The sequence below is a fragment of the Cetorhinus maximus genome, chromosome 5 (genome assembly GCF_964194155.1).
Source record: "Cetorhinus maximus chromosome 5, sCetMax3.hap1.1, whole genome shotgun sequence".
NCBI lineage: Eukaryota > Metazoa > Chordata > Chondrichthyes > Lamniformes > Cetorhinidae > Cetorhinus > Cetorhinus maximus.
In genome coordinates, this window is record NC_135883.1 from 143,962,064 (window position 1) to 143,982,434 (window position 20,371).

The 20,371-nt window shown below is 43.0% G+C and overlaps 1 protein-coding gene across 3 annotated transcripts in view; it reads right to left on the bottom strand.

The window, feature by feature from the left end:
* Window positions 1-5,221: 5,221 nt before the first annotated feature.
* Window positions 5,222-20,371, bottom strand: part of LOC144680972 (putative G-protein coupled receptor 139) — a 69,460-nt gene continuing 54,310 nt past the window's right edge. For all 3 annotated transcript variants that reach the window (XM_078542594.1, XM_078542595.1, XM_078542596.1), the window contains exon 3: window positions 5,222-7,665. In XM_078542594.1, coding sequence (XP_078398720.1) covers window positions 6,683-7,665 — 983 coding nt within the window. In that variant the 3' untranslated portion in view covers window positions 5,222-6,682. The remainder of the gene's footprint in view (window positions 7,666-20,371) is intronic.

The window sequence follows — 20,371 nt, forward strand, 5'->3', positions numbered from 1 at the left end:
TGTGAGGTTATCCACTTTGGTAGAAGGAACAGATGTGCAGAGTATTTCCTAAATGGCAAGAGATCAGAAAGTGTAGATGTACAAAGGGACCTGGGTGTCCTTGTCCATAAGTCACTGAAAGCTAACATGCAGGTGCAGCAGGCAATTCGGAAGGCTAATGGAATGTTAGTCTTTATCAAAAGAAGGTTTGAGTACAGGAGTAATGAAGTCTTGCATAAATTGTATAGAAGATTGGTTAGACCACACCTGGAGTGCTGTGTGCAGTTTTGGTCCCCTTACCTCAGGAAGGATATTATTACCATAGAGGGAGTGCAACGAATGTTCACCAGACTTGTTCCAGGGATGGAGGGACTATCTTATGAAGAGAGATTGGGCAAACTGGGCCTGTATTCTCTAGAGTTTCAAAGAATGAGAGATGATCTCATTGAAACCTACAAAATACTTAAAGGAATAGACAGGGTCGATGCAGGTAAGATGTTTCCTCAGGTTGGGGAGTCTAGAACTAGGGGACAGGATTTCAAAATAAGGGGGAAGCTACATAGGACCAGAATGAGGAAAAATTTCTTTATACAGAGGGTCGTGAATCTTTGGAATTCCCTACCCCACAGAGCTGTGAAAGATCAATCGAGTATGTTTAAGGTAGAGATTGATAGATTTATAATTAACAATGATGTAAAGGGTTATGTGGATAGCGTGGGTAAAAGGCATTGAAGTGTTTGGTCAGCCATGATCGTATTGAATGGTGGAGCAGACTCAATGGGCTGAATGGCCTTCTCCTGTTCCTATGTTCCTGGTCAATGCCTTTCTGGTATTTGACCCCCTTTTATGCAGTTATTTCAATGTGAACTGCCTATGTATACCCAAAGGTATAATGCCCAGCCTGTGTACCATTTGTTGTGATTCCTTTGGATATGTTTAGGTTGCCTTTTGCAAAGACAGTTTTATTTCTTATATTTATGATGTTGAATTCTTTGAACACCTATATTTGCTCGAGATTTCATTTTGATGCATTAGCTTTTTGTTTTTAGTCTTGCATTTTTAATTAATGCAGGAAGGAAAGTTTGATGGAAAGAGGAAGAGAAAAAGAGGTCATGCCATTCTATGTTTATCGCCCCCTTGTGGCCGAGTTCCCATTCCCTCGTGGAGCCGCCATCTTGTATTGGGCATTCGTTGATTTACATGATGTGGTTGCATTAATACTCTAGATTTTCACTGAATCATAATATCACTCACGTTTCCAGAGCCGCTTCATCCAATTCAGGTTCACGGGGAGTCGGAGCCTATCCCGGCAGGCAATGGGCGCTAGGCGGGGTACACCCAGGATGGGGACACCAGTCCATCACAGGGCACACACTCACAGGCACACACCGTAGCCAATGCACCTAACCAGCACGTCTTTGGACGGTGGGGGGAAACCAGAGCATCCAGCAGAAACCCACGCAGACACAGGGAGAACATGCAAACTCCACACAGACAGACACCAGAGGTCGGGACCCAAGCCGGGTCCCTGGAGCAGCACCAACCACTGTGCCACTGTGCCGCCCATCATAATACCAATAATGATTAAATGTGTGTCAACTTAGAATAAAACCCAGCCGACTGGCGTAGGTGATATGAAGCGCTGTATTCAGTATATACTGAGATTTTAATCGCTTGGAAGGAGACTTGTTCAATGTATCTTTCGAGTGGGACTTGTTTTCCTTCAGAGACCTGACCTCCCTCATCTGAAACGCTGCTTATTAAATCCAACTCCTTGATCAGGGTGGTGTAGGAAATTCTTTAAGTTGGACCTATCCCTATAATGATATCCCTTAAGCACACAATCTCGGAAGATGCACTAATTGTGCAAGTCTGACATTTCTATTTCCCAGTCCCTCTCCCCAGGGTTTTCCTGGGATGATGGCTGAGGTGAAGAACTGAAAAGAGTGAGAAGTAAACCTATACCCCAGCCCTCCCATTTACTGCATAATTACTTCAAAACACATCACATGGAGTCAGGAAAGGCACAGTGAGAGGGTTGGACAGTTGGCATTCCATAAGACGTAGGAGCAGAAGTAGGCCATTCAGCCCATCAAGTCTGCTCCCCCATTCAATGAGATCATGGCTGATCTGATAATCCTCAACTCCCCTTTCCTCTTAATCTATTCCTTTGCTGATTAAAAATCCATCTATCTCAGCCTTGAATATACTGAACATCCCAGCCTCCACAGCCTCTGCGGTAAAGAATTCCACAGATTAACTACGCTCTGAGAGAAGAAATTTCCAGCTTTAAATGACTTGGTCCTCAGCACTTTTTAGTTTTCATCAGAAAATAACTGGACTTCACCTGGCAATTACCCTTTGTTACAAATGCAAGGAACAACAGGATTGGTAAATCCAATTTGGCACTTCAATGAAAAGCATAGTGACTATAACACAACATATAATTACAGGTCAAAACCACCAAAATGGTGGAATTGACCAGTCAGTCGGTCAGCAATTGGTCTGTGTTTCACCGTGTTTTGATGAAGGATCAATCCTGAAATGTTGAACTTATCTCTTACCTGGCTGTTGGATGCAGACTGATCTGCAGTATATTTCTAACCCCTTCAGATTTTTAATATTGCAGATTTTTCTTTTCGCCTCTTACCATGTAGCTACAGATGTAAGTTCTTCACAGTCACTTGGCCTTAATATCAAAACTCTTTAACATTCCTTTCCCATGGGATCTACAGGGTCATTGGGGTTTCAATGTGACACTGCCCTGATACTTGGCATGACCTGTGAGTCAGTGCTCCAGCATTATGTATGTTGGGTAACAGAACAGGAGGGAAAGTCTGTGTCAGGGTAGAAGCCAGGAGAGATTAAATGACAAAGGTTTCATGATGCAAGGTCAATGGGAGTAATAATGGGACAAATAAAGAAACAAGCAGAGGAACAGAGTATGTACCTGGAGGAGCTGGACCCTGAAGAGCTTCTGTCTGAAAGCAAAACAAAGCAAAAGGAAATGAGAGAAATAAGAGGAAAAAAGAAAACCAGCAAAGAAAAATGAAACAAAGTTGGGAGAGGGGCAAGTCCAGAGGCTGTAAAAGTGCCCAGAGGTTCTTGTGTTGAGCTTCATTGGAACATTGCAGCAGGCCAAGGACAGAAAGGTCAGATTGAGAGCAATGTGGAGAATTCAAATAATAGGTGACTGGAAGTTCAGGCTCACATTTGTGGATTGTTTACATAGGATTACACAGGATGCAAAGCAAAGAAACAGGACATTCAGTCTAACCCATCCATCCCAGTGTTGATGCTCCACTCTAGTCTCCTCCCATCTTTTCTCATCTAAATCTATTACTGTAATTCTCCCTCATATGCTTGTCTAGCTTCACCTTAAATTCATTTACACCATTCACTTCAACCACTCCAAATGTGGAACTCATTAGCACAGAAAGTGGTGACCCAGCCTGTGTTTAGTCTCTTCAATATAGAGGAGACCACATTGGGAGTAGCAAAAACAGTAGACTAAACTGAAAAGAAATACAAGCAAATTGCTGCTTCACCTGGAAGGACTGTTTGGAGCCTTGGATGGTGCGAAAAGAGAAGGTAATAGGGCAGGTGTTGCATCTTCTAGGCTTGCATGGAAAGGTGCCGTAGGTGAGGGAGGGGGTGTTAGGGATGACTGAAGAGTGGATCAGTGTATCACAGAGGCAATGGTCCCTTTGGAATGGCGAACATGGAGTCTGGTAGGGTGGAAGGTGAGAACAAGCGGAACTCTATCATGGTTCTGGGAAGGAACAGAATGGGTGAGTGTAAGTGCGGGAAATAGACTGAACTCGATTGAGGGCCCTGTCAACCATGGTAGGGAGGAATCATTGGTTTACGTTGGGGATTTAGAAACTGTACTGCCTTTAGATTCCCATGTCCAATGTCCTGCATGGGACATGCACCAATAGCCATTTCAGTGGCCATACTAATCAATTGCAAAATTCATCTCCTTACTCTAAAATCTCTACAAGGTCTCATCCCATTTTACTTCAGTGATCTCCCTTACTTCTGGTTGTTTGCTCACATTGGGCTACTCTTTGTTCCCACACCTCCCCATTGTGCTACTGATATCGAAAAAGTGGCTTCTTTTCCAACCATCGCTTGTCTTATGCAACTTTCCACTTCCCTCAATCTTACCTCCTCCCCTGCCTTCTTTCTTAAATCTGAAACTGTTTCCCTTCATCCACTGGTTCCTAATTCCATTCCATCCATTCTCCTCCTGTGGTTGATGTTCATTTCTCCCTGCTCCTCTATAAAGTTGTGAGGCGCTCCTCCCAATATGAGGGACACCATAGAAAAAGTCAGTTAACAAGTCCTCCAACTGACATTTCCTTCCTAGGCATATAGCTGTAGTTAGGGCAAATAACATCAAGGTGGTCAGTACAAATGATAAACCAACCCCCCACCGCCAAAAAAAAAACCCTAACAAACGTCTGTGTTGCAGACCACTGTTCTTGGGTAAAACACTGCAGCCGACTGGTCCATGTGGAGGCAAGCACTGAAATTTGGTTCAGCACGCTTCGAGGGCCAGCTACGCCAAACTCACAACACCCAACATGGCCAGAGGTGGCATGGCTGCAGAAATTCCCCCCAAGCACCAACAATGACAACATGCATGCCCGTTCTGCGGACGTCCGTGCTGACCCCACATCGGACTCTTTAACCCTAACCCTAACCCGAGAGGGTCCACAGAAGAAAGTGAAGTCAATTCCAGCTGGGATACACTGGAATCTTCCACCAAAGCTATCATTAGACATGGTTATCCATTTAAGGACTTCAAAGAGTTTGCGGATATATAGTCTCTATATCTGACAGACCCAGTTACATCAGCCCCTGAATTTGGATCATTCTATTCTTAATCGCCCGCATGCCATTTCAAACATCTTCTCCATGTATAAAAGACAGCTGATGCTGTCACAATGCACTGTTGCTGACCATCTATTATGCCATCCAGTCCAAAACAATGGTAAGATCGCAATGATTTACAAACCACTTAGTAATAAATTTGTCAGCTGTGAGCTACTGAAAGAAATTATTACAAAATTAAAAACGAATAATTAAAAAAAAGGAACAGGCTGGAGACACTGTGACAGCACGACAGGCCAGTCAGGATTAGAGGAGAGAACTGATGAGTTAACGGTTCAGGTCACTAAGCCTTTATCTGATTGTACCTAAATCGCTAAATTACCTCCTTCTCCTCACACGTTGGTTCCAGCATTATTTGCCTTTATTTCAGATTTCCAGCATCTGCAGCTCTTTAGGTTTTTATTTACAATAAAATGTGTGTTTGCACAGTCATGGAAGCACAAAAAAGCATTCAGTGCAATTGTGTACATTCATTTAAACATACATGCAGCAGCAAGAATTGTGGGGTTTTATACGCAGCCTTAGTGTTACTCTGGTTTAAACTCACGCACGCAGATTAACAATTACTTTTCATTACTAACATTACAGTTGTTTATACCTGGGGTCCGGGATCTTATGAGATCTGGAAAGCTGAATTTCTGCTCTCAACATTGTGTCCTACCTAAAATGCTGGGTTCTAAACCCTGTCAGATATTGTTCTTTCTTTGCTTCTCCATGGAAAGCTTTAATTCAGGTCAGCCTCAAACATGCCCTGTAGCTCAGGTAGAACATCAGGCCATAAGAAACACAAGCGAGAGTGGACCATGCAGCCCCTCCAGCCCGCTATTATAGTTGATCTTCTACCTCAACTCCAATTTCCTGCCTGCTCCCCATATCCCTTGATTCCCCGAGAGATCAAAAATCTGTCTATCCCACCCTTAAATGTATTCAACAATGGAGCATCCACAGCCTTCTAGGGCAGACAATTCCAAATATTCACAACCCTCTGCGTAAAGAAATTTCTCCTCATCTTAGTCCTTAATGATTGAACTCCCCCCCACTCCACTCAACTCATCCTGAGGCCAGGACTCCATGTTCTACATTCCCCAGCCAGGATAAATAACCTCTCAGTGTCCACCTTGTCAAATTCCTTCAGAATCTTGTGTGTTTCAATGGAACACCTCTCATTCGTCTAAACTCCAGAGAATATAGGGCCCCCCTCTACTCAACCTCTCATCATAAGACAACTTCTGCACCCCGAGAATCTTGTCTCTGCCTGTATGGGGCCAATGTCTACTTTAGCTACTCTCCTCCTTTTTATATATTTGTAAAAGCTTTTACAATCTGTTTTTTTTATATTCCTGGCTAGTTTACTCTCATTCTATTTTTTCCCCTTATCATCAACTTTTTGGTTGCCTTTTCTAAATAACTCCCAATCCTCAGGTTTACAACCATTCTTTCCAACATTATAAGCCTCTTCTTTTAATCTAATACTATCCTTAACTTCCTTAGTAAGCCACAGATGTATCTTTTGTGCTGAGTTTTTGTTTCTTTTAATGGTATGAGTTTTTGTTGAACATTGTGAATTGCTTCGTTAAATGTTTCCCACTATGTATTTACTGCAATATCTTTCAGTCTTTTTACCCAACAAACCTTAGCCAGCATTCCTCTCATTCTGATTTAGTTGACTTTGTTTGGGACTGAAGTACGTTGTATTCAGAGTTAATATGGAATGCAATTGTATTATGATCACTTTTCCCCCTCTGAGAGGATCTTTTACTATGAGAGCAGAAACCAATTGCGAGGTGTGGAGCCAATGGCAGGCTTAACGACGTCGGATAAATAACACTGATGAAGCTTCAGCCGAGGCACCCTGAACGCTATAGACTTTCAAGGGTGTGTGCGAAGCAGGGGCCTTAGAAATCCTACACTTGCAGGTCAGGACAAGAATAAACTCCGTGCGAAATTGTTCACTGACGACACAGTAAAGGAGGAAATTGATGGCAGAATTTAACCACTGCAGCATAATACCGATATCTGCAAACACATTGATGAGCTGGCTGTAGTCATCTCTGTCATGGTTTGGTGTGTTGTAGGCTGTCCTCAGGATGCAGTAGGTGACAAAACGAGGGAGAGACAGGAGGACAAAGGCAAAGGAGACGGTGAAGAGGATGAGAATGGACTTCTTCACCAGCTTCCGAGTAGTGACACCGTTTATCGACTTCAGCTGCTCCTGGGTGAACATCCTGCTGGCCGTGTAGAGCTGCTGGCCAATCAGACAGTTGAAGATGATGAGGAGGATATAGGGTATGCCACCCGAGACGAACGTATGGAACCAAACTACCGCCGTGGAATAGAAACTATCACTGTACTCACAGACGGGCAGCAGGACGGTCTCATTGTTCAGGGTGAGATTCCGTAACTCCGAATTGTTGATCCAATAGGCAGGGACAGCAATCAGATGTGCGATTAAGGTGACACTCAGGATGATTCTGATGGTCACCTTAGTCTGGGAGCAGTGCTGCCTGGTCTGGGTGCTCCTTAGCACCAAGTAACGCTCCAAGGTAAAAATAATGACAATCCAAATGGAGCTGAATACAGAGCCATACTCCAGGACTGTGACTAGCCCACACCACGGGGAGCTGTTCCAGAAAGGGTAGGGGTCCAGCCAGCCCAAGCTCAGGTCTATCAGTCCACCCCAGAACAAGCACATCGAGTCTGCAATAGCCAGGGATAGCAGATAGAGTCTTGCAATCTTGGACATGCCACATTTTCTGTAGTTGATGGTGTATACTGTCAAAAGATTCGCTGGAGAGAGATAGAGAGAAACAAACAATTAGATATTTCATCCGTAGATTGACACGAGCATGAGTTCTGATAATGGGACAAGTATTAAAAAAAGAACACGATAAGGGCATTTAACCAATCACATTCGTTGAATATCAATTGGGTTTTAACTATATTCAGATAGTGGGTGATAAATCACCTATGCTTATATCTAGGAGCAGGCTGGAAGCAGAGTTTTTTGAAGAAGGTGCACAATATTCAATGTGTGTTTCTGTAAAAGCATGTAAATAAGTAAAGATGAGGCTGCAGTGTTCTGTCCTTCATCACAGCTATCCAAGCTTTGACATGGTGGCTGAGAATATTACCTAAAGATGGAGGTTGGAAACTACGATTTTCTTCTTTTGGACATAAGACTTGGAGCCCTTTATGGCAGAAAGCAAGTTTCAATTGTTGGTAAAAGCAAAATACTGCGGATGCTGGAAATCTGAAACAAAAACACAAATAGCTAGAAAAACCCAACAGGTCTGGCAGCACCTGTAGAGAGAGAAACAGAGTTAACGTTTCGAGTCTGTATGACCCTTCTTCAGAGCTAAAGAGAAGTAAAAATGTGATGACATTTATACTGTTCAAGGGGGGCGGGGGTGGAGCAGGTGAGCTGGATAGAAGGCCAGCGATAGGTGGGGACAAAGGAGAGATTGGCGTGTTAATGGTAGTGGTAAGAGCTAAAGAAGGTGATGATAGTGGCATAAAGGTGAGAAAGCACAATGTGATAATAGCAGAACAGGGTAGCATTGGGAAAGAACAACATTTTCAGTTTTATTTTTTATCCACTTATTTTTATTTTCATTCATTTATTCATGGTTTTATCCCCCTTTCTCTCCCACTTTCTATCCTTTTCTCCCCCACCACTGCCCCTCCTCCCACCCCATTCCCAAAAGGGCCATCTGTTACTTGTTCCATGTTGTTCTTGCACACAATGCTACCCTGTTCTGCTATTATCACATTCTGCTTTTTCGACATAATGCCGCTATGAGCACCCTTTTAGCCCTTACCACTACTATTAACGCTCGCTTTGTCCTTTAATTCATGACATCTTTGTCATTCTCTCCTTTGTCCCTACCCATTGCTAGCCTTCTTTCCAGCTTCACCTGCTCTACCCCAACTTAAACAGTATAAATTTCATCGCATTTCCACTTCTCTTCGGAGCTCTGAAGAACCATCATACGGACTCAAAACATTAACTCTGTTTCTCTCTCTACAGATGCTGCCCGACCTGCTGAGTTTTTCCAGCATTTTCTGTTTTGTTTCAATTGTTGGGGTGTGATTACCCACCAATGTTCTAGGAATATGAACCACACAACAAGCGGAAGAATAAGGTTGATATGGTCAGGGGTCGCTATTCTACCAAAGAGAAAACAAGGCACAGTCTTGGTGATGTTGCTTCCTGAATTAAGTAAAATCAGAAGCCAGAGGTTTTCCAAGACGGAATCCACATAGTTGGATAGTGATGAAAGTTTGGACTCTCTAACAGAAGTCCTGGATGAAATGTACAGGAAAGGGGACTTGTTAAAAAAAAAAACCTATGAGGCCCGGTCAGAATTTGATAACTTATGAAAAATGAATGGTCATTCCATGGAGAGCATAAAGGTTGACAACATTCAGTTTAGGGATCCCTGGATTGGTGCAAGCATTGAAGTTACTGGAGTGCGCTAAGTTGTCTCCTATGGACAGGCACTGGTCCTAACTGACATTTCCTTCTTGGAGAAGACCCTGTTAGATCAGAGGTCTGCTGCCTGAAAACATTTCTGAGGAAACAATTATTCCCTTCAGCCTTAATGGAACAACTGACGTGGTCCACTGTGACAAAAGCAATCAAGGACTCTATGCTTACCAGGTGTTTTAAGTTCAAAGGCTGCGGTGCTTTCCCATTCTGAAGTCTTTATGGAACGGCTGTAAAATGGCAGCTTACAGAGAGATTTTACATGGCAGAGGTCACATGACCACACCAAACTAGATAGGACATGTAGTACTGTTACATTTCAAAACCCAAACACCAGGTTTTGAAATATTCCAGATGCTAGGCTCAATGTAACAGAAGGATTAAAGGCAGACAGAATGGCAGTGAAAACACATAAGACAAATGCAGTTATATAAGCAGAAGAAATTGGAACAGTGATAATGCACAAATGAATTCCAGGAATGCCCAAGGAAAAGGTTAATAGATGTGATTCCAAGTATCATTATACAGCAAATTGGCCAGAGCAAAGAGGCAGGGTTTTTGAAATGGAACGCAAAGAAAATAGTTGTGAAGAAGAGCATGATGATGACAATGATTAACAGATTGTACTGGTTACAAGGAGTTTTAATGCCGTGATGAATGTACCAGTCATGGACTCGTTTAATTGTGCAGTCAGTCCATGTACTTCAATGGTATGTGAGGTAGATTGGTTTAAGTGTTATCTTGATTCACTAAGTTGTGATCATTGATGCAAGGTTAAGAAATATAAATTTGCTTTAGGTTTGGTGATGATAACATGTGAAGCCACTTAAGTGTTAGCCCCATGTAAAATGGTTGGAAAAAGCCATTTTATAAGTACTGATGTAATCTTTACTGAGATATCTATGCTGTTGAGTAGATATGGAAGGCAATAAGGCAATTGGAAAAGCCAGTGGATCTGAAGGTCACCCAATCTTGACATTATTGAATCCCCTTAACAAAGTCTGATGTTGACAAGGCACTGGGACCGAATGAGATGCATCCAAGGATATTGAAGGAAGTGAGAGTAGAAATTAAAGGGGCATTGGCTATAATCTTTCAGTCTTCCCTAGACTTAGGGGTGGTGCCAGAGGTCTGGGGAATGGCAAACATCATGCCCTTGTTCAAAAAAGGTGGTAAGGATAAGCTCAGCAATTACAGACCAGTCAGTTTAACGTCAGTGATAAAAACAAAAAACTACTGCGGATGCTGGAAATCCAAAACAAAAACAGAATTACCTGGAAAAACATCCACCCTCACGCCTTCTCCTCCCTCCCAGAAACATGATAGGGTCCCCCTTGTCCTCACTTATCACCCCACCAGCCTCCGCATTCAAAGGATCATCCTCCGCCATTTGCGCCAACTCCAGCATAATGCCACCACCAAACACATCTTCCCTTCACCCCCCCGGCGGCATTCTGTAGGGATCATTCCCTCCGGGACACCCTGGTCCACTCCTCCATCACCCCCTACTCCTCAACCCCCACCTATGGCACCTCCCCATGCCCACGCAGAAGATGCAACACCTGCCCCTTCACTTCCTCTCTCCTCACCGTCCAAGGGCCCAAACACTTCTTTCAAGTGAAGCAGCATTTCACTTGCATTTCCCCTAACTTAGTCTACTGCATTCGTTGCTCCCAATGCGGTCTCCTCTACATTGGAGAGACCAAACGTAAACTGGGCGACCGCTTCGTAGAACACCTGCGGTCTGTCCGCAAGAAAGACCCAAACCTCCCTGTCGCTTGCCATTTTAACTCTCCACCCTGCTCTCTTGCCCACATGTCTGTCCTTGGCTTGCTGCATTGTTCCAGTGAAGCCCAACGCAAATTGGAGGAACAGCACCTCATCTTCCGACTAGGCACTTTACAGCCTTCCAGACTGAATATTGAATTCAACAACTTTAGATCTTGAACTCCCTCCTCCATCCCCACCCCCTTTCCGTTTCTTCCCTCTCCCTTTTGTTTTTTCCAATAATTTATATAGATTTTTCTTTTCCCACCTTTTTCCATTATTTTTAAATCTATACCTGTAATGCCCTGTCAGTCTTTCCACCCCATCCCCACTAGAGCTGTACCTTGAGTGTCCTGCCATCCATTCTTATTTAGCACATTCTCTTAGATAATATCACCACCTTTAACACGTCTTTGTTCCTTTGTCTGTGACATATTTTGATTATCTGCTCCTATCACTGCTTGCTTGCCCCTACTACCACCCCCCCCAACTTCTCTCCCCCCACCCCACCCCCCACCTTAAACCAGCTTATATTTCACTCCTCTCCTAACTTTACTCAGTTCTGCTGAAGGGTCATGAGGACTCAAAACATCAACTCTTTTCTTCTCCGCCGATGCTGCCAGACCTGCTGAGTTTTTCCAGGTAATTCTGTTTTAGTTTAACGTCAGTGGTGGGCAAGATTCTAGAAAGAATTTTTCAGGATAGAATTAGTAGTCACATGGAAAAATATGGATTGATAAGGAAGAGCCAACATGGATTTCTAAAGGGGAAATCACGTTTAACTAACTTGTTGGAGTTTTTTGAAGAAGTAACAGAAAAGGTCGATGAGGGTAATGCTGGTGATGTGATGTACATGGACTTTGAAAAGGCATTTGACACAGTGCCACACAACCGACTTGTGAGAAAAGTTATTGCTCATGGAATAAAAGGGACAGTAGCAACGTGGATACAAAATTGGCTGAAAGATAGGAAGCAGAGAGTAATGGTCAATGGATATTTTTTGGGCTGGAGGAAGGTTTGTAATGGAGTTCCCCAGGGGTCAGTATTGGGACCCTTGCTTTTCCTGATATATATTAATGATCTAGATCTTGGTGTGCAGGGGAAAATTTCAAAGTTTGAGGATGATACGAAGCTTGGGGGTGTTGTGAACTGTGAGGAGGATGGTGTGGAACTTCAAGAGGACAAGGCGGAGTGGGAAGATAGGTGGCAGATGAAGTTCAATGTGGAGAAGTGTGAAATTATGCATTTTGGTAGAAAGAACATGGACAGACAATATAAAATAAGGGGTACAATTTTTAAGGGGATGCAGGAGCTGAAAGACCTGGGTGTACATGTGCTTAGATCATTGAAGGTGGCTGGACAGGTGGAGAGAGCAGTTAATAAAGCTTTATTAATAGGGGCATAGAGTACAAGAGCAGGGAGGTGATGCTGAATTTATATTAGACACTCGTTAGACCTCAGCTGGAGTATTGTGTCCAGTTCTGGGCACCATATTATAGGAAGGATGTGAACACATTGGGGAGAGTGCAGAAGAGGTTTACAAGAATGGTTCCAGGGATGAGAAACTTCAGTTGTAAGGATAAATTGGAGAGATTGGGCTGTTGTCCTTGGAGAGAAGGTGGCTGAGAGGAGATTTGACAGAGATGTTCAAAATCATGAGGGGGCTGGACAGAGTAGATAGGGAGAAGCTGTGCCCGCTGGTAAAAGGACCAAGAACGAGAGGGCACAGATTTAAAGCGAGTTGCAAAAGAAGCAAATGTGAAGTGAGAAAAAACTTGTGGACACAACGGGCGGTTGAGGTCTGGAAGGCCGTGACTGCCTGCAAGCGTGGCGGAGGCAGGTTCAATCGAGGCATTCGAGATGATTATTTGGATAGAAACAACGTGCAGGGGTACGGGGACAAAGGCAGGGCAATGGCACTAGGTGATAACGCTGATTTGGAGAGCCGGTGAAGACAGGATGGGCTGAGTGGTCTCCTTCTGTGTCGTGAAAATTCTGAGATCCTGTGATTTTCATCAGTGTCGGGCTGCAGTACAGTGGCACCAGTGGATAAGGGTGAGAGAGAGGCGGGGGGGGGGGGGGGGGGGGGGGGGGAGGGAGTGGGGGGGGGGGGGGGGGGGGGGGGGGTGGATTACATAGACAATTTTCTTACCCTACATGCCAATGGTCGAAGATGCTGCTCAAGGATAGTTGATGAGTATGCAAGGCTAAGAGAAGAGATCAGTGACAATTATGAAATCTGCAAGAAGCATTGACAGACGATTCATGTCCTACTCTAAACCTTCCATTTGGCACTTGACTTGAACGAGGTACTTTCCTTGGATCCAAATGTATGGGACAATAGGAGTAATGCTTTCAGCTTACTCAATCTGGTTGCTGGGCCTATAAAATATATTTCTATATTAATATATATATGTATAGTCAGGAGAGGAAATTTACTATACCTAAACTTACAGAAAAAACAGATAGGGGCTAGACTAAACAAATGTATTCATGGTCTGAATGAGGCTTCCAGGTTGTGGTAAGTTTTGCTGAAAATCGGTTGTGTTCACCTAAAGTCAGATCCTGCAATGTTGGTACTATAAAGGAAAACTTCCACGCGTCTTCATGATGTATGTTAATGATTTCTTATGGTGCTGTGAACTTTGAGAAATTCAGTCAGGCTCCCAGTTGTGAGGCTTTTAAACACATTGGTTTAAATATGAAGCAAAGTGGGTCTGGTGTAACTCTAAATGTAGATTTAAAGAGTGTTACTCCCATCCTGGTTAATCGTACTAGGTTGGCACAGAAAGGTGACTCTTATATCTAAAGCAGAGACAGAGCGTTGTGAAGCTTGATTGGTCAGTTGAACTGGTTGTACACTCAGATTAGGCAAGATACTAGTTTTGATGTGTTGCTGAAAATACTTCAAAGTAGAGAATGTTTTATGGGCAACTAAAAATTAAATCTAGATAAATGCATATTTAAGCTCCCACCCTTAAGTGACCCAAAAAAACTTGAACCTAGTTATCTTTACTGATGCTTCACATGCCAATCACCTGATGGGTTTTCTAGTGCACCTAGTTTGATAAGATTTCTTAAGTGTGGGAATGGGAAATATTATCGCCTAGTTTAGCATTGTTAAAAGTGCTCTGGTTGCCGAAACACTGGCTCTTGTGGAGGCAATGGATATGGGATCCTATTTGGCAAATATCTTCTGTACAATGAGACACTGAATATAATATATCCATTGAATGGTACGTGGCTAATCATTCGTTGTGGGATAATGTATGCTCCATGAAAAGTGCGATTGAAGAAAGATTACAAATTGATCTTGCTGACTTAAAACAAATGCTGGAGAGAAAGGAAACCTCCCAGACTTAAATGCATCAATTCAAGCCACTGACAGCTGGGTTGTTTCAGTAAAATAAGTGCAATGCATGGAGAGGTTGTTGAAGGTCCTAGAGGAGAGTTGTTTCTCAAAGTGATTCTCCGCACAGTTCGAATTTTGATTTGAAAATCTGGTGATACATAAAATCTAATATGGAGAGAGAGGGGAGGGATGGGGCAGGGGGGAAAAGGCTGAAAGAGGGGTTTTTGTTGGAGGTGCACGGTGTGCAATGTGTCTAAATAATAGCTTGTAAAAGTTTAAGGACTAGGTTCCAGTATTCTGTCCTCGATCACCTACTTATCTGTGTTTTGACAATAATCCTTCCGCATGCAGAGTATTCAACCTGAGGGCAGCTGCTGCAACATTTTCTCCTGACCATACTGTAATTTAGTGAAACTTGAGAATATCTGCCTGACTTGAAATTCCACTCACCTTAAATAGAATTACACCATAGAAACAGACCATTCAGCTTTACAGATCAATGCTGGTGTTTAAGCTCCACTCAAGCCTCCACCCGCCATCCTGATCAGCGTTACCTCTCTTCCTTTCTCCCTCATATACTTATTTAGCTTCCCTATAAGGCATTTATGCTACAGCATCTCAATTATTTCACGTGATGGTGCATCTCACAAACCAACCACTCTCTGGGTAAAGAAGTTTCTCTTGAGTTCTTTACTGGAAGGGCTTCGCATGACTTTTTGCTGAGTGACATTTCCCTGGCTCCAGCAGTTCAAGATCCATTGCGTTCTACACAGCTTTGAGTTATATCTATTTACACTCACCCCAACACGTGTTCCTAATGTGATTAGTGTCTCGAAATCCAAATTAGGATCCAAAATCCAGAAATTTAGGCTTAAGCGAATGTACTTGCACCCATTAAATTGGCCCCAATTCAGAATTCTAGTCTGTTTCAAGAATATTCAAACCAAGTCATTATTTTTATGAGAAGTGCCCTCTAGACAGAAGGTCTGAAAATATTTATTTTATTGAAAATAAAACAGCGGAGAATTTTAACTCGCCGAGGTCACTCAAAGCATCAGTAGGCAAAGCCCCCCATGCTTGTCAGCAAGTGTGTGGCACTCAACTCTGTGTCTACGTGCAGACACACGCACACACACACACACCCACACACAACAGACGCTGGTTAAAGTTGGCTGGAACATGTCCAGTAGAGAACATGTCCAGTTCTTAATTTCCTCCTCTACTGTGCTCCATTTGTGTCAGTTCAACACACAGAATGACGTCTAGGGAGTTGGAAAGAAGCACAGCAAGAATAATGTAAAGGTGGTGGAATTGTTCCCATGCGTAATGTGAAAGTGGTGGAATCTTTCCCAAGGATAATATAACAATTGTGGTGTCTTTCCCAAGGATAACATCAAAGTGGTGGGAAGTTTCTCACACTGGCAATAATTTGAAATTTTTTTTTAAAGAATGTTCAACAACAAAATAGATATGTTTTATAACCCTCAGACAGACAGACACACACACACAGGCAAGACACACACAAAGACAAGACACACACACAAACAAACACACAGACACAGACAGACATACACACACACACACGAGCTTTGTGAGTACTGCGTCTTAACACATCCACATGAACCAAGTGCATGGGAAGTGAAGGAGACTTATAAAGGAGGAACAACTTATTGTTTTGTTTTAGCTTTGATCATCCACATTTTAACTATTGCAATCTCACTGTTGCACTGGAACATAAGGCCTGCTGGATGGAAAAGCAAAAGACAAGGTCTATCTAGTTTGTCTGCTTCCCTCTTGGTGGTCACCTGATATGATGATCATGAAGTTGTTAACTAACCATGCCATTGTGTTACTTACACTTGTCACTCACACCTAACTTCAAAAAATAGATGGTGCCTTTTGCATTAAGTAAAATGCCATAATAAAGTTTACTGAATGAATTCCTATTTTTATCCTAGAATGATGAACTTTGTGGAATGTATGTTGGGGCCAAGATTAAGTAGGCTGCATCAAAAAATTCTGTGGTTGTGTTAATGGACACATACACACGAGCTTTGCGAGTACTGTCCATTAACACACTCCACATTAATCACTGACACGAAGTGAAACAGACTTTTGGCTTCAAATATCTTGTTCTTACTAGCTGTCAGGAAGATATAATAATTTTCCTGCCCCTTCACTTCCTCTCTCCTTACCGTCCAAGGGCCCAAACACTCCTTTCAAGTGAAGCAGCATTTCACTTGCACTTCCCTCAATTTGGTGTACTGCATTCATTGCTCCCAATGCGGTTTCCTCTACATTGGGGAGACCAAACGCAGACTGGGTGACCGCTTTGCAGAACACCTTCGGTCTGGCCGCAAGCATTACCCAGACTTCCCTGTCACTTGCCATTTCAACACTCCACCCTGCTCTCATGCCCACATGTCTGTCCTTGGCTTGCTGCATTGCTCCAGTGAAGCTCAACGCAAACTGGAGGAACAGCATCTCATCTTCCAACTAGGCACTTTACAGCCTTCCGGACTGAATATTGAGTTCAACAATTTTAGATCATGAACTCTCTCCTCCATCCCCACCCCCTTTCCATTTCTTCCCCCTCCTTTTTGTTTTTTCCAATAATTTATATAGATTTTTCTTTTCCCACCTATTTCCATTATTTTTAAATGTATTTCCATCCATTGTTTTATCTCTACATTTTAGCCTTTTTAGTATTCCTTAACCCCACCCCACCCCCACTAGAGCTATCTGTACCTTGTTTGTCCTGCTTTATACCCTTAATTAGCACATTCCTTTAGATAATATCACCACCTTCAACACCTCTTTGTCCTTTTGTCTGTGACATCTTTTGGTTATCTCCACCTATTACTGGCTTCTTGTCAAACAACCCCCCTCCCCCCACCCCATCCCCCCTTAAACCAGCTTATATTTCACCCCTTTCCTATTTTTACTTAGTTCTGTTGAAGGTTTATGAGGACTCGAAGCGTCAACTGTGCTCTTCTCCGCCGATGCTGCCAGACCTGCTGAGTTTTTCCAGGTATTTCTGTTTCTGTTTTTGTTTTGGATTTCCAGCATCCGCAGTTCTTTGCTTTTATAATAATTTCCATAATGTTATTGGAATTTATTGTAAAGTGGAGTAATAGTGGGGTCTGTGTCAATGGGGATGTACGTGTGTGGGTTTTAATTGAATTACAGACATCTGGTCTGGGAGCTTTGACATATCAGATGGGAGACTAGGTTTGAAATGCTGAATAGGTAAACATGGGGGAAGATTTAGAATGTGAGGTGTAAAGGGAACATTTGCATTTTTAAATAAACCAGAGTAGCTTGAATTCAAAAGAGGGGGTGAAATATTTCACCTAGCCAGGAGAAGTTAAGAAACAGTGTGTTTATTTTTCCCAAAGATTATTAGTAAAATTGGTACTATGATAGATTTTTATTATTAGAAAGGTAAAGTCCAAAGACATAGTGAAACAATGGGAATTTGCAATTGAAAATATGTATAAAGGAGGAGGCTGTGTGTAAGAGAAGGCATTCTAAGATCTAACACAAGTGTGAAAAGCCTCAGGCTGCTGTCTACACGGAACTGAAGCTGAGAAAAACTCACTTTGAATTCGACTGTTCAGGGCGTTTGCTTTGTCTGGACCTGTTTAAATCGATGTGTTTTACTGTTGCCTTAACGGAGGTGTAACTGGGAGTTAGATTAACTAGGGGAGCTAGGAGTTATCATAGTAGTAATTTGTAGACCTATCTATGTGCTTAAAATCATTTTTAAAATTAATAAAGGTTTAATTTAGTTTTGTAAGAAACCTATAAGACTTGGTGGTCTTATTACTACTGAATTCAAAGCCCGCATCTTGAAATACATACAAATTGCAATTATTTGTGGCAGCTGCTTCAAGTTTCCCTCTGAGATTTGAGCAGCTTGGCATTTACCATCCACCTGCCATAACACTAACTAAGTGTTCAATTCATCTTCTTTAGTGGCTAGTCTTTGTTTTAAAATAAGTTTTATTGAGACTATTCCAAGCCAAAGTACAAAAGGCCAAATAAAATATTTGAACTTGTGGATAGTTACTTCCATGCATCAATATGTCAGTATCGCTGACCAATGAATGAATGGCTTAAATGTTTGCTTAAATGAGCTTTTAAACCGCACTTCCTCATACACTTATCGACAATATAGTACCTCATTCTAGTTGCCTGGCCTTTTTTCCACTTTTAGTCTATCCACTACAGAAGAAATAATCCAACATTGCACGCTAAAAGGTTATGTCCCCACTGCACTCACAGGGCTGCATCTTACCAGCTCTTTTGGGACAGGCTGGGAAGCAATAGGACCAGTGAAATGGTGAGGGAAGGTGCAATAGGGAAAGGTCGCTGTTTAAGACCTTTCAGCCACAGTGCACCGAGGGGCTAGGAATTGTATAGACTCCTCGGACTGTATGACTCACATTGAATGTATGCAGTGAATATTACTGCATACATGTTGCAATCTGAATTGCAACATGATCGATGTAGACAACTTAAATACCATTGCACTGACTGTCTGTTTGGCCATTTTTAAATGTCTGTAATGATCCTTTGATTGTATTGAAGCACCTCAGGGTGCAACATGGTCGATGTGGAAAACTTGAATATTATTGCACTTTTTGTGATGGCCATTTTGAAATGTTTTGTAACGTTCTTTCAGGTATTTTATGAATAAAGTATATTTTTGCAAAAAAAGAGGGAAGGCAGGGTATAGAACGCTCTTCTCCTTCCTGCTGCCATGGCATTTTACCAGCAATGAGGAAAGTGGAGGCCTCTCCAGCCCGGAGGCCAATTGTGCCACTTGAGTGGCCAATTAAGGGCCTCCACTCACTGCTGCTTGCATTTTACTGGTGGCTGGTGGGTCCTCTGCCACGTAGGGAAACCACCTGGTGATCCTTGGCAGCAACTGGTGGGCACAGGAGTGGGGCCCTCCTGTTGGGGGATGCTCTGGCCTACAGAGGGTTCCCCTGGCAGCAATGGACATGCCCACAGCAACAACCACATTTCTCTCCCATCCCAGAGCCTGCCTGACTGGCCCCAGCAACCTTAGATCCAATTCACCTCGTTAAGAGGGTGGTGTCCATCGTTGTGTGCTCTCAGCTGGGTGCAGGCCCAGCAGTGGCCAATGCTCCATTGGACAGAAGCTCTTGGAGATGTCTTTTAAAGGTGTGGAAGCCCTGATGGCAACTAATTTGTTGCTTCATGGGCATAAAAAGCAGTTGGGCATCCCCACATGGCCGAGGCAGGGTTGGACCCTGCCTTCTGACTCATGGTCAGGGCCCCTACCGCCCTGACAAAACTTGACCCTCAGCGTGACACTTTATTTATACACATGCAAGGTTTCAGTTTAAGTATAGCTGGATTGTGGAATGCCACCCTGCAAGTCCAACAAGTGGACATGCACTTTTGGACCTGTTTCTGGGGAATGAGTTGGCCCAAGTGGATCAAATATCAGTGGGAGACCCTCTAGGGGGCAGTGACCATTGTACCATAAGGTTTATCTTAATCATGGAGAAGGACAGAGAACAATCCAGGGCAGGGATAACTAATTGGGGGAAAGCCAACTTCGATGGGATGGGAAATGCATCTGAGTCAAGTGAGTTGGAATCAAATGTTGGCAGAAAAGCCAGTGGCTGAACAATAGGCCACCTTCAAAGAAACAGTATTGCAGGCAATGTCAAGATATATTCCCTTGAATGGGGAAAGGTAGGACAAATAAATCCAGAGCGCCCTGGATGACGAGAGAGATAGAGGTGAAGATGAAAAGGAAGAAGTGTGCATACGACAGATGTCAGGTGGAAAATACAATGGAGAATCAGGCTGAATATAGAAGGACCAGAGGTGAAATGAAGAAACTAATA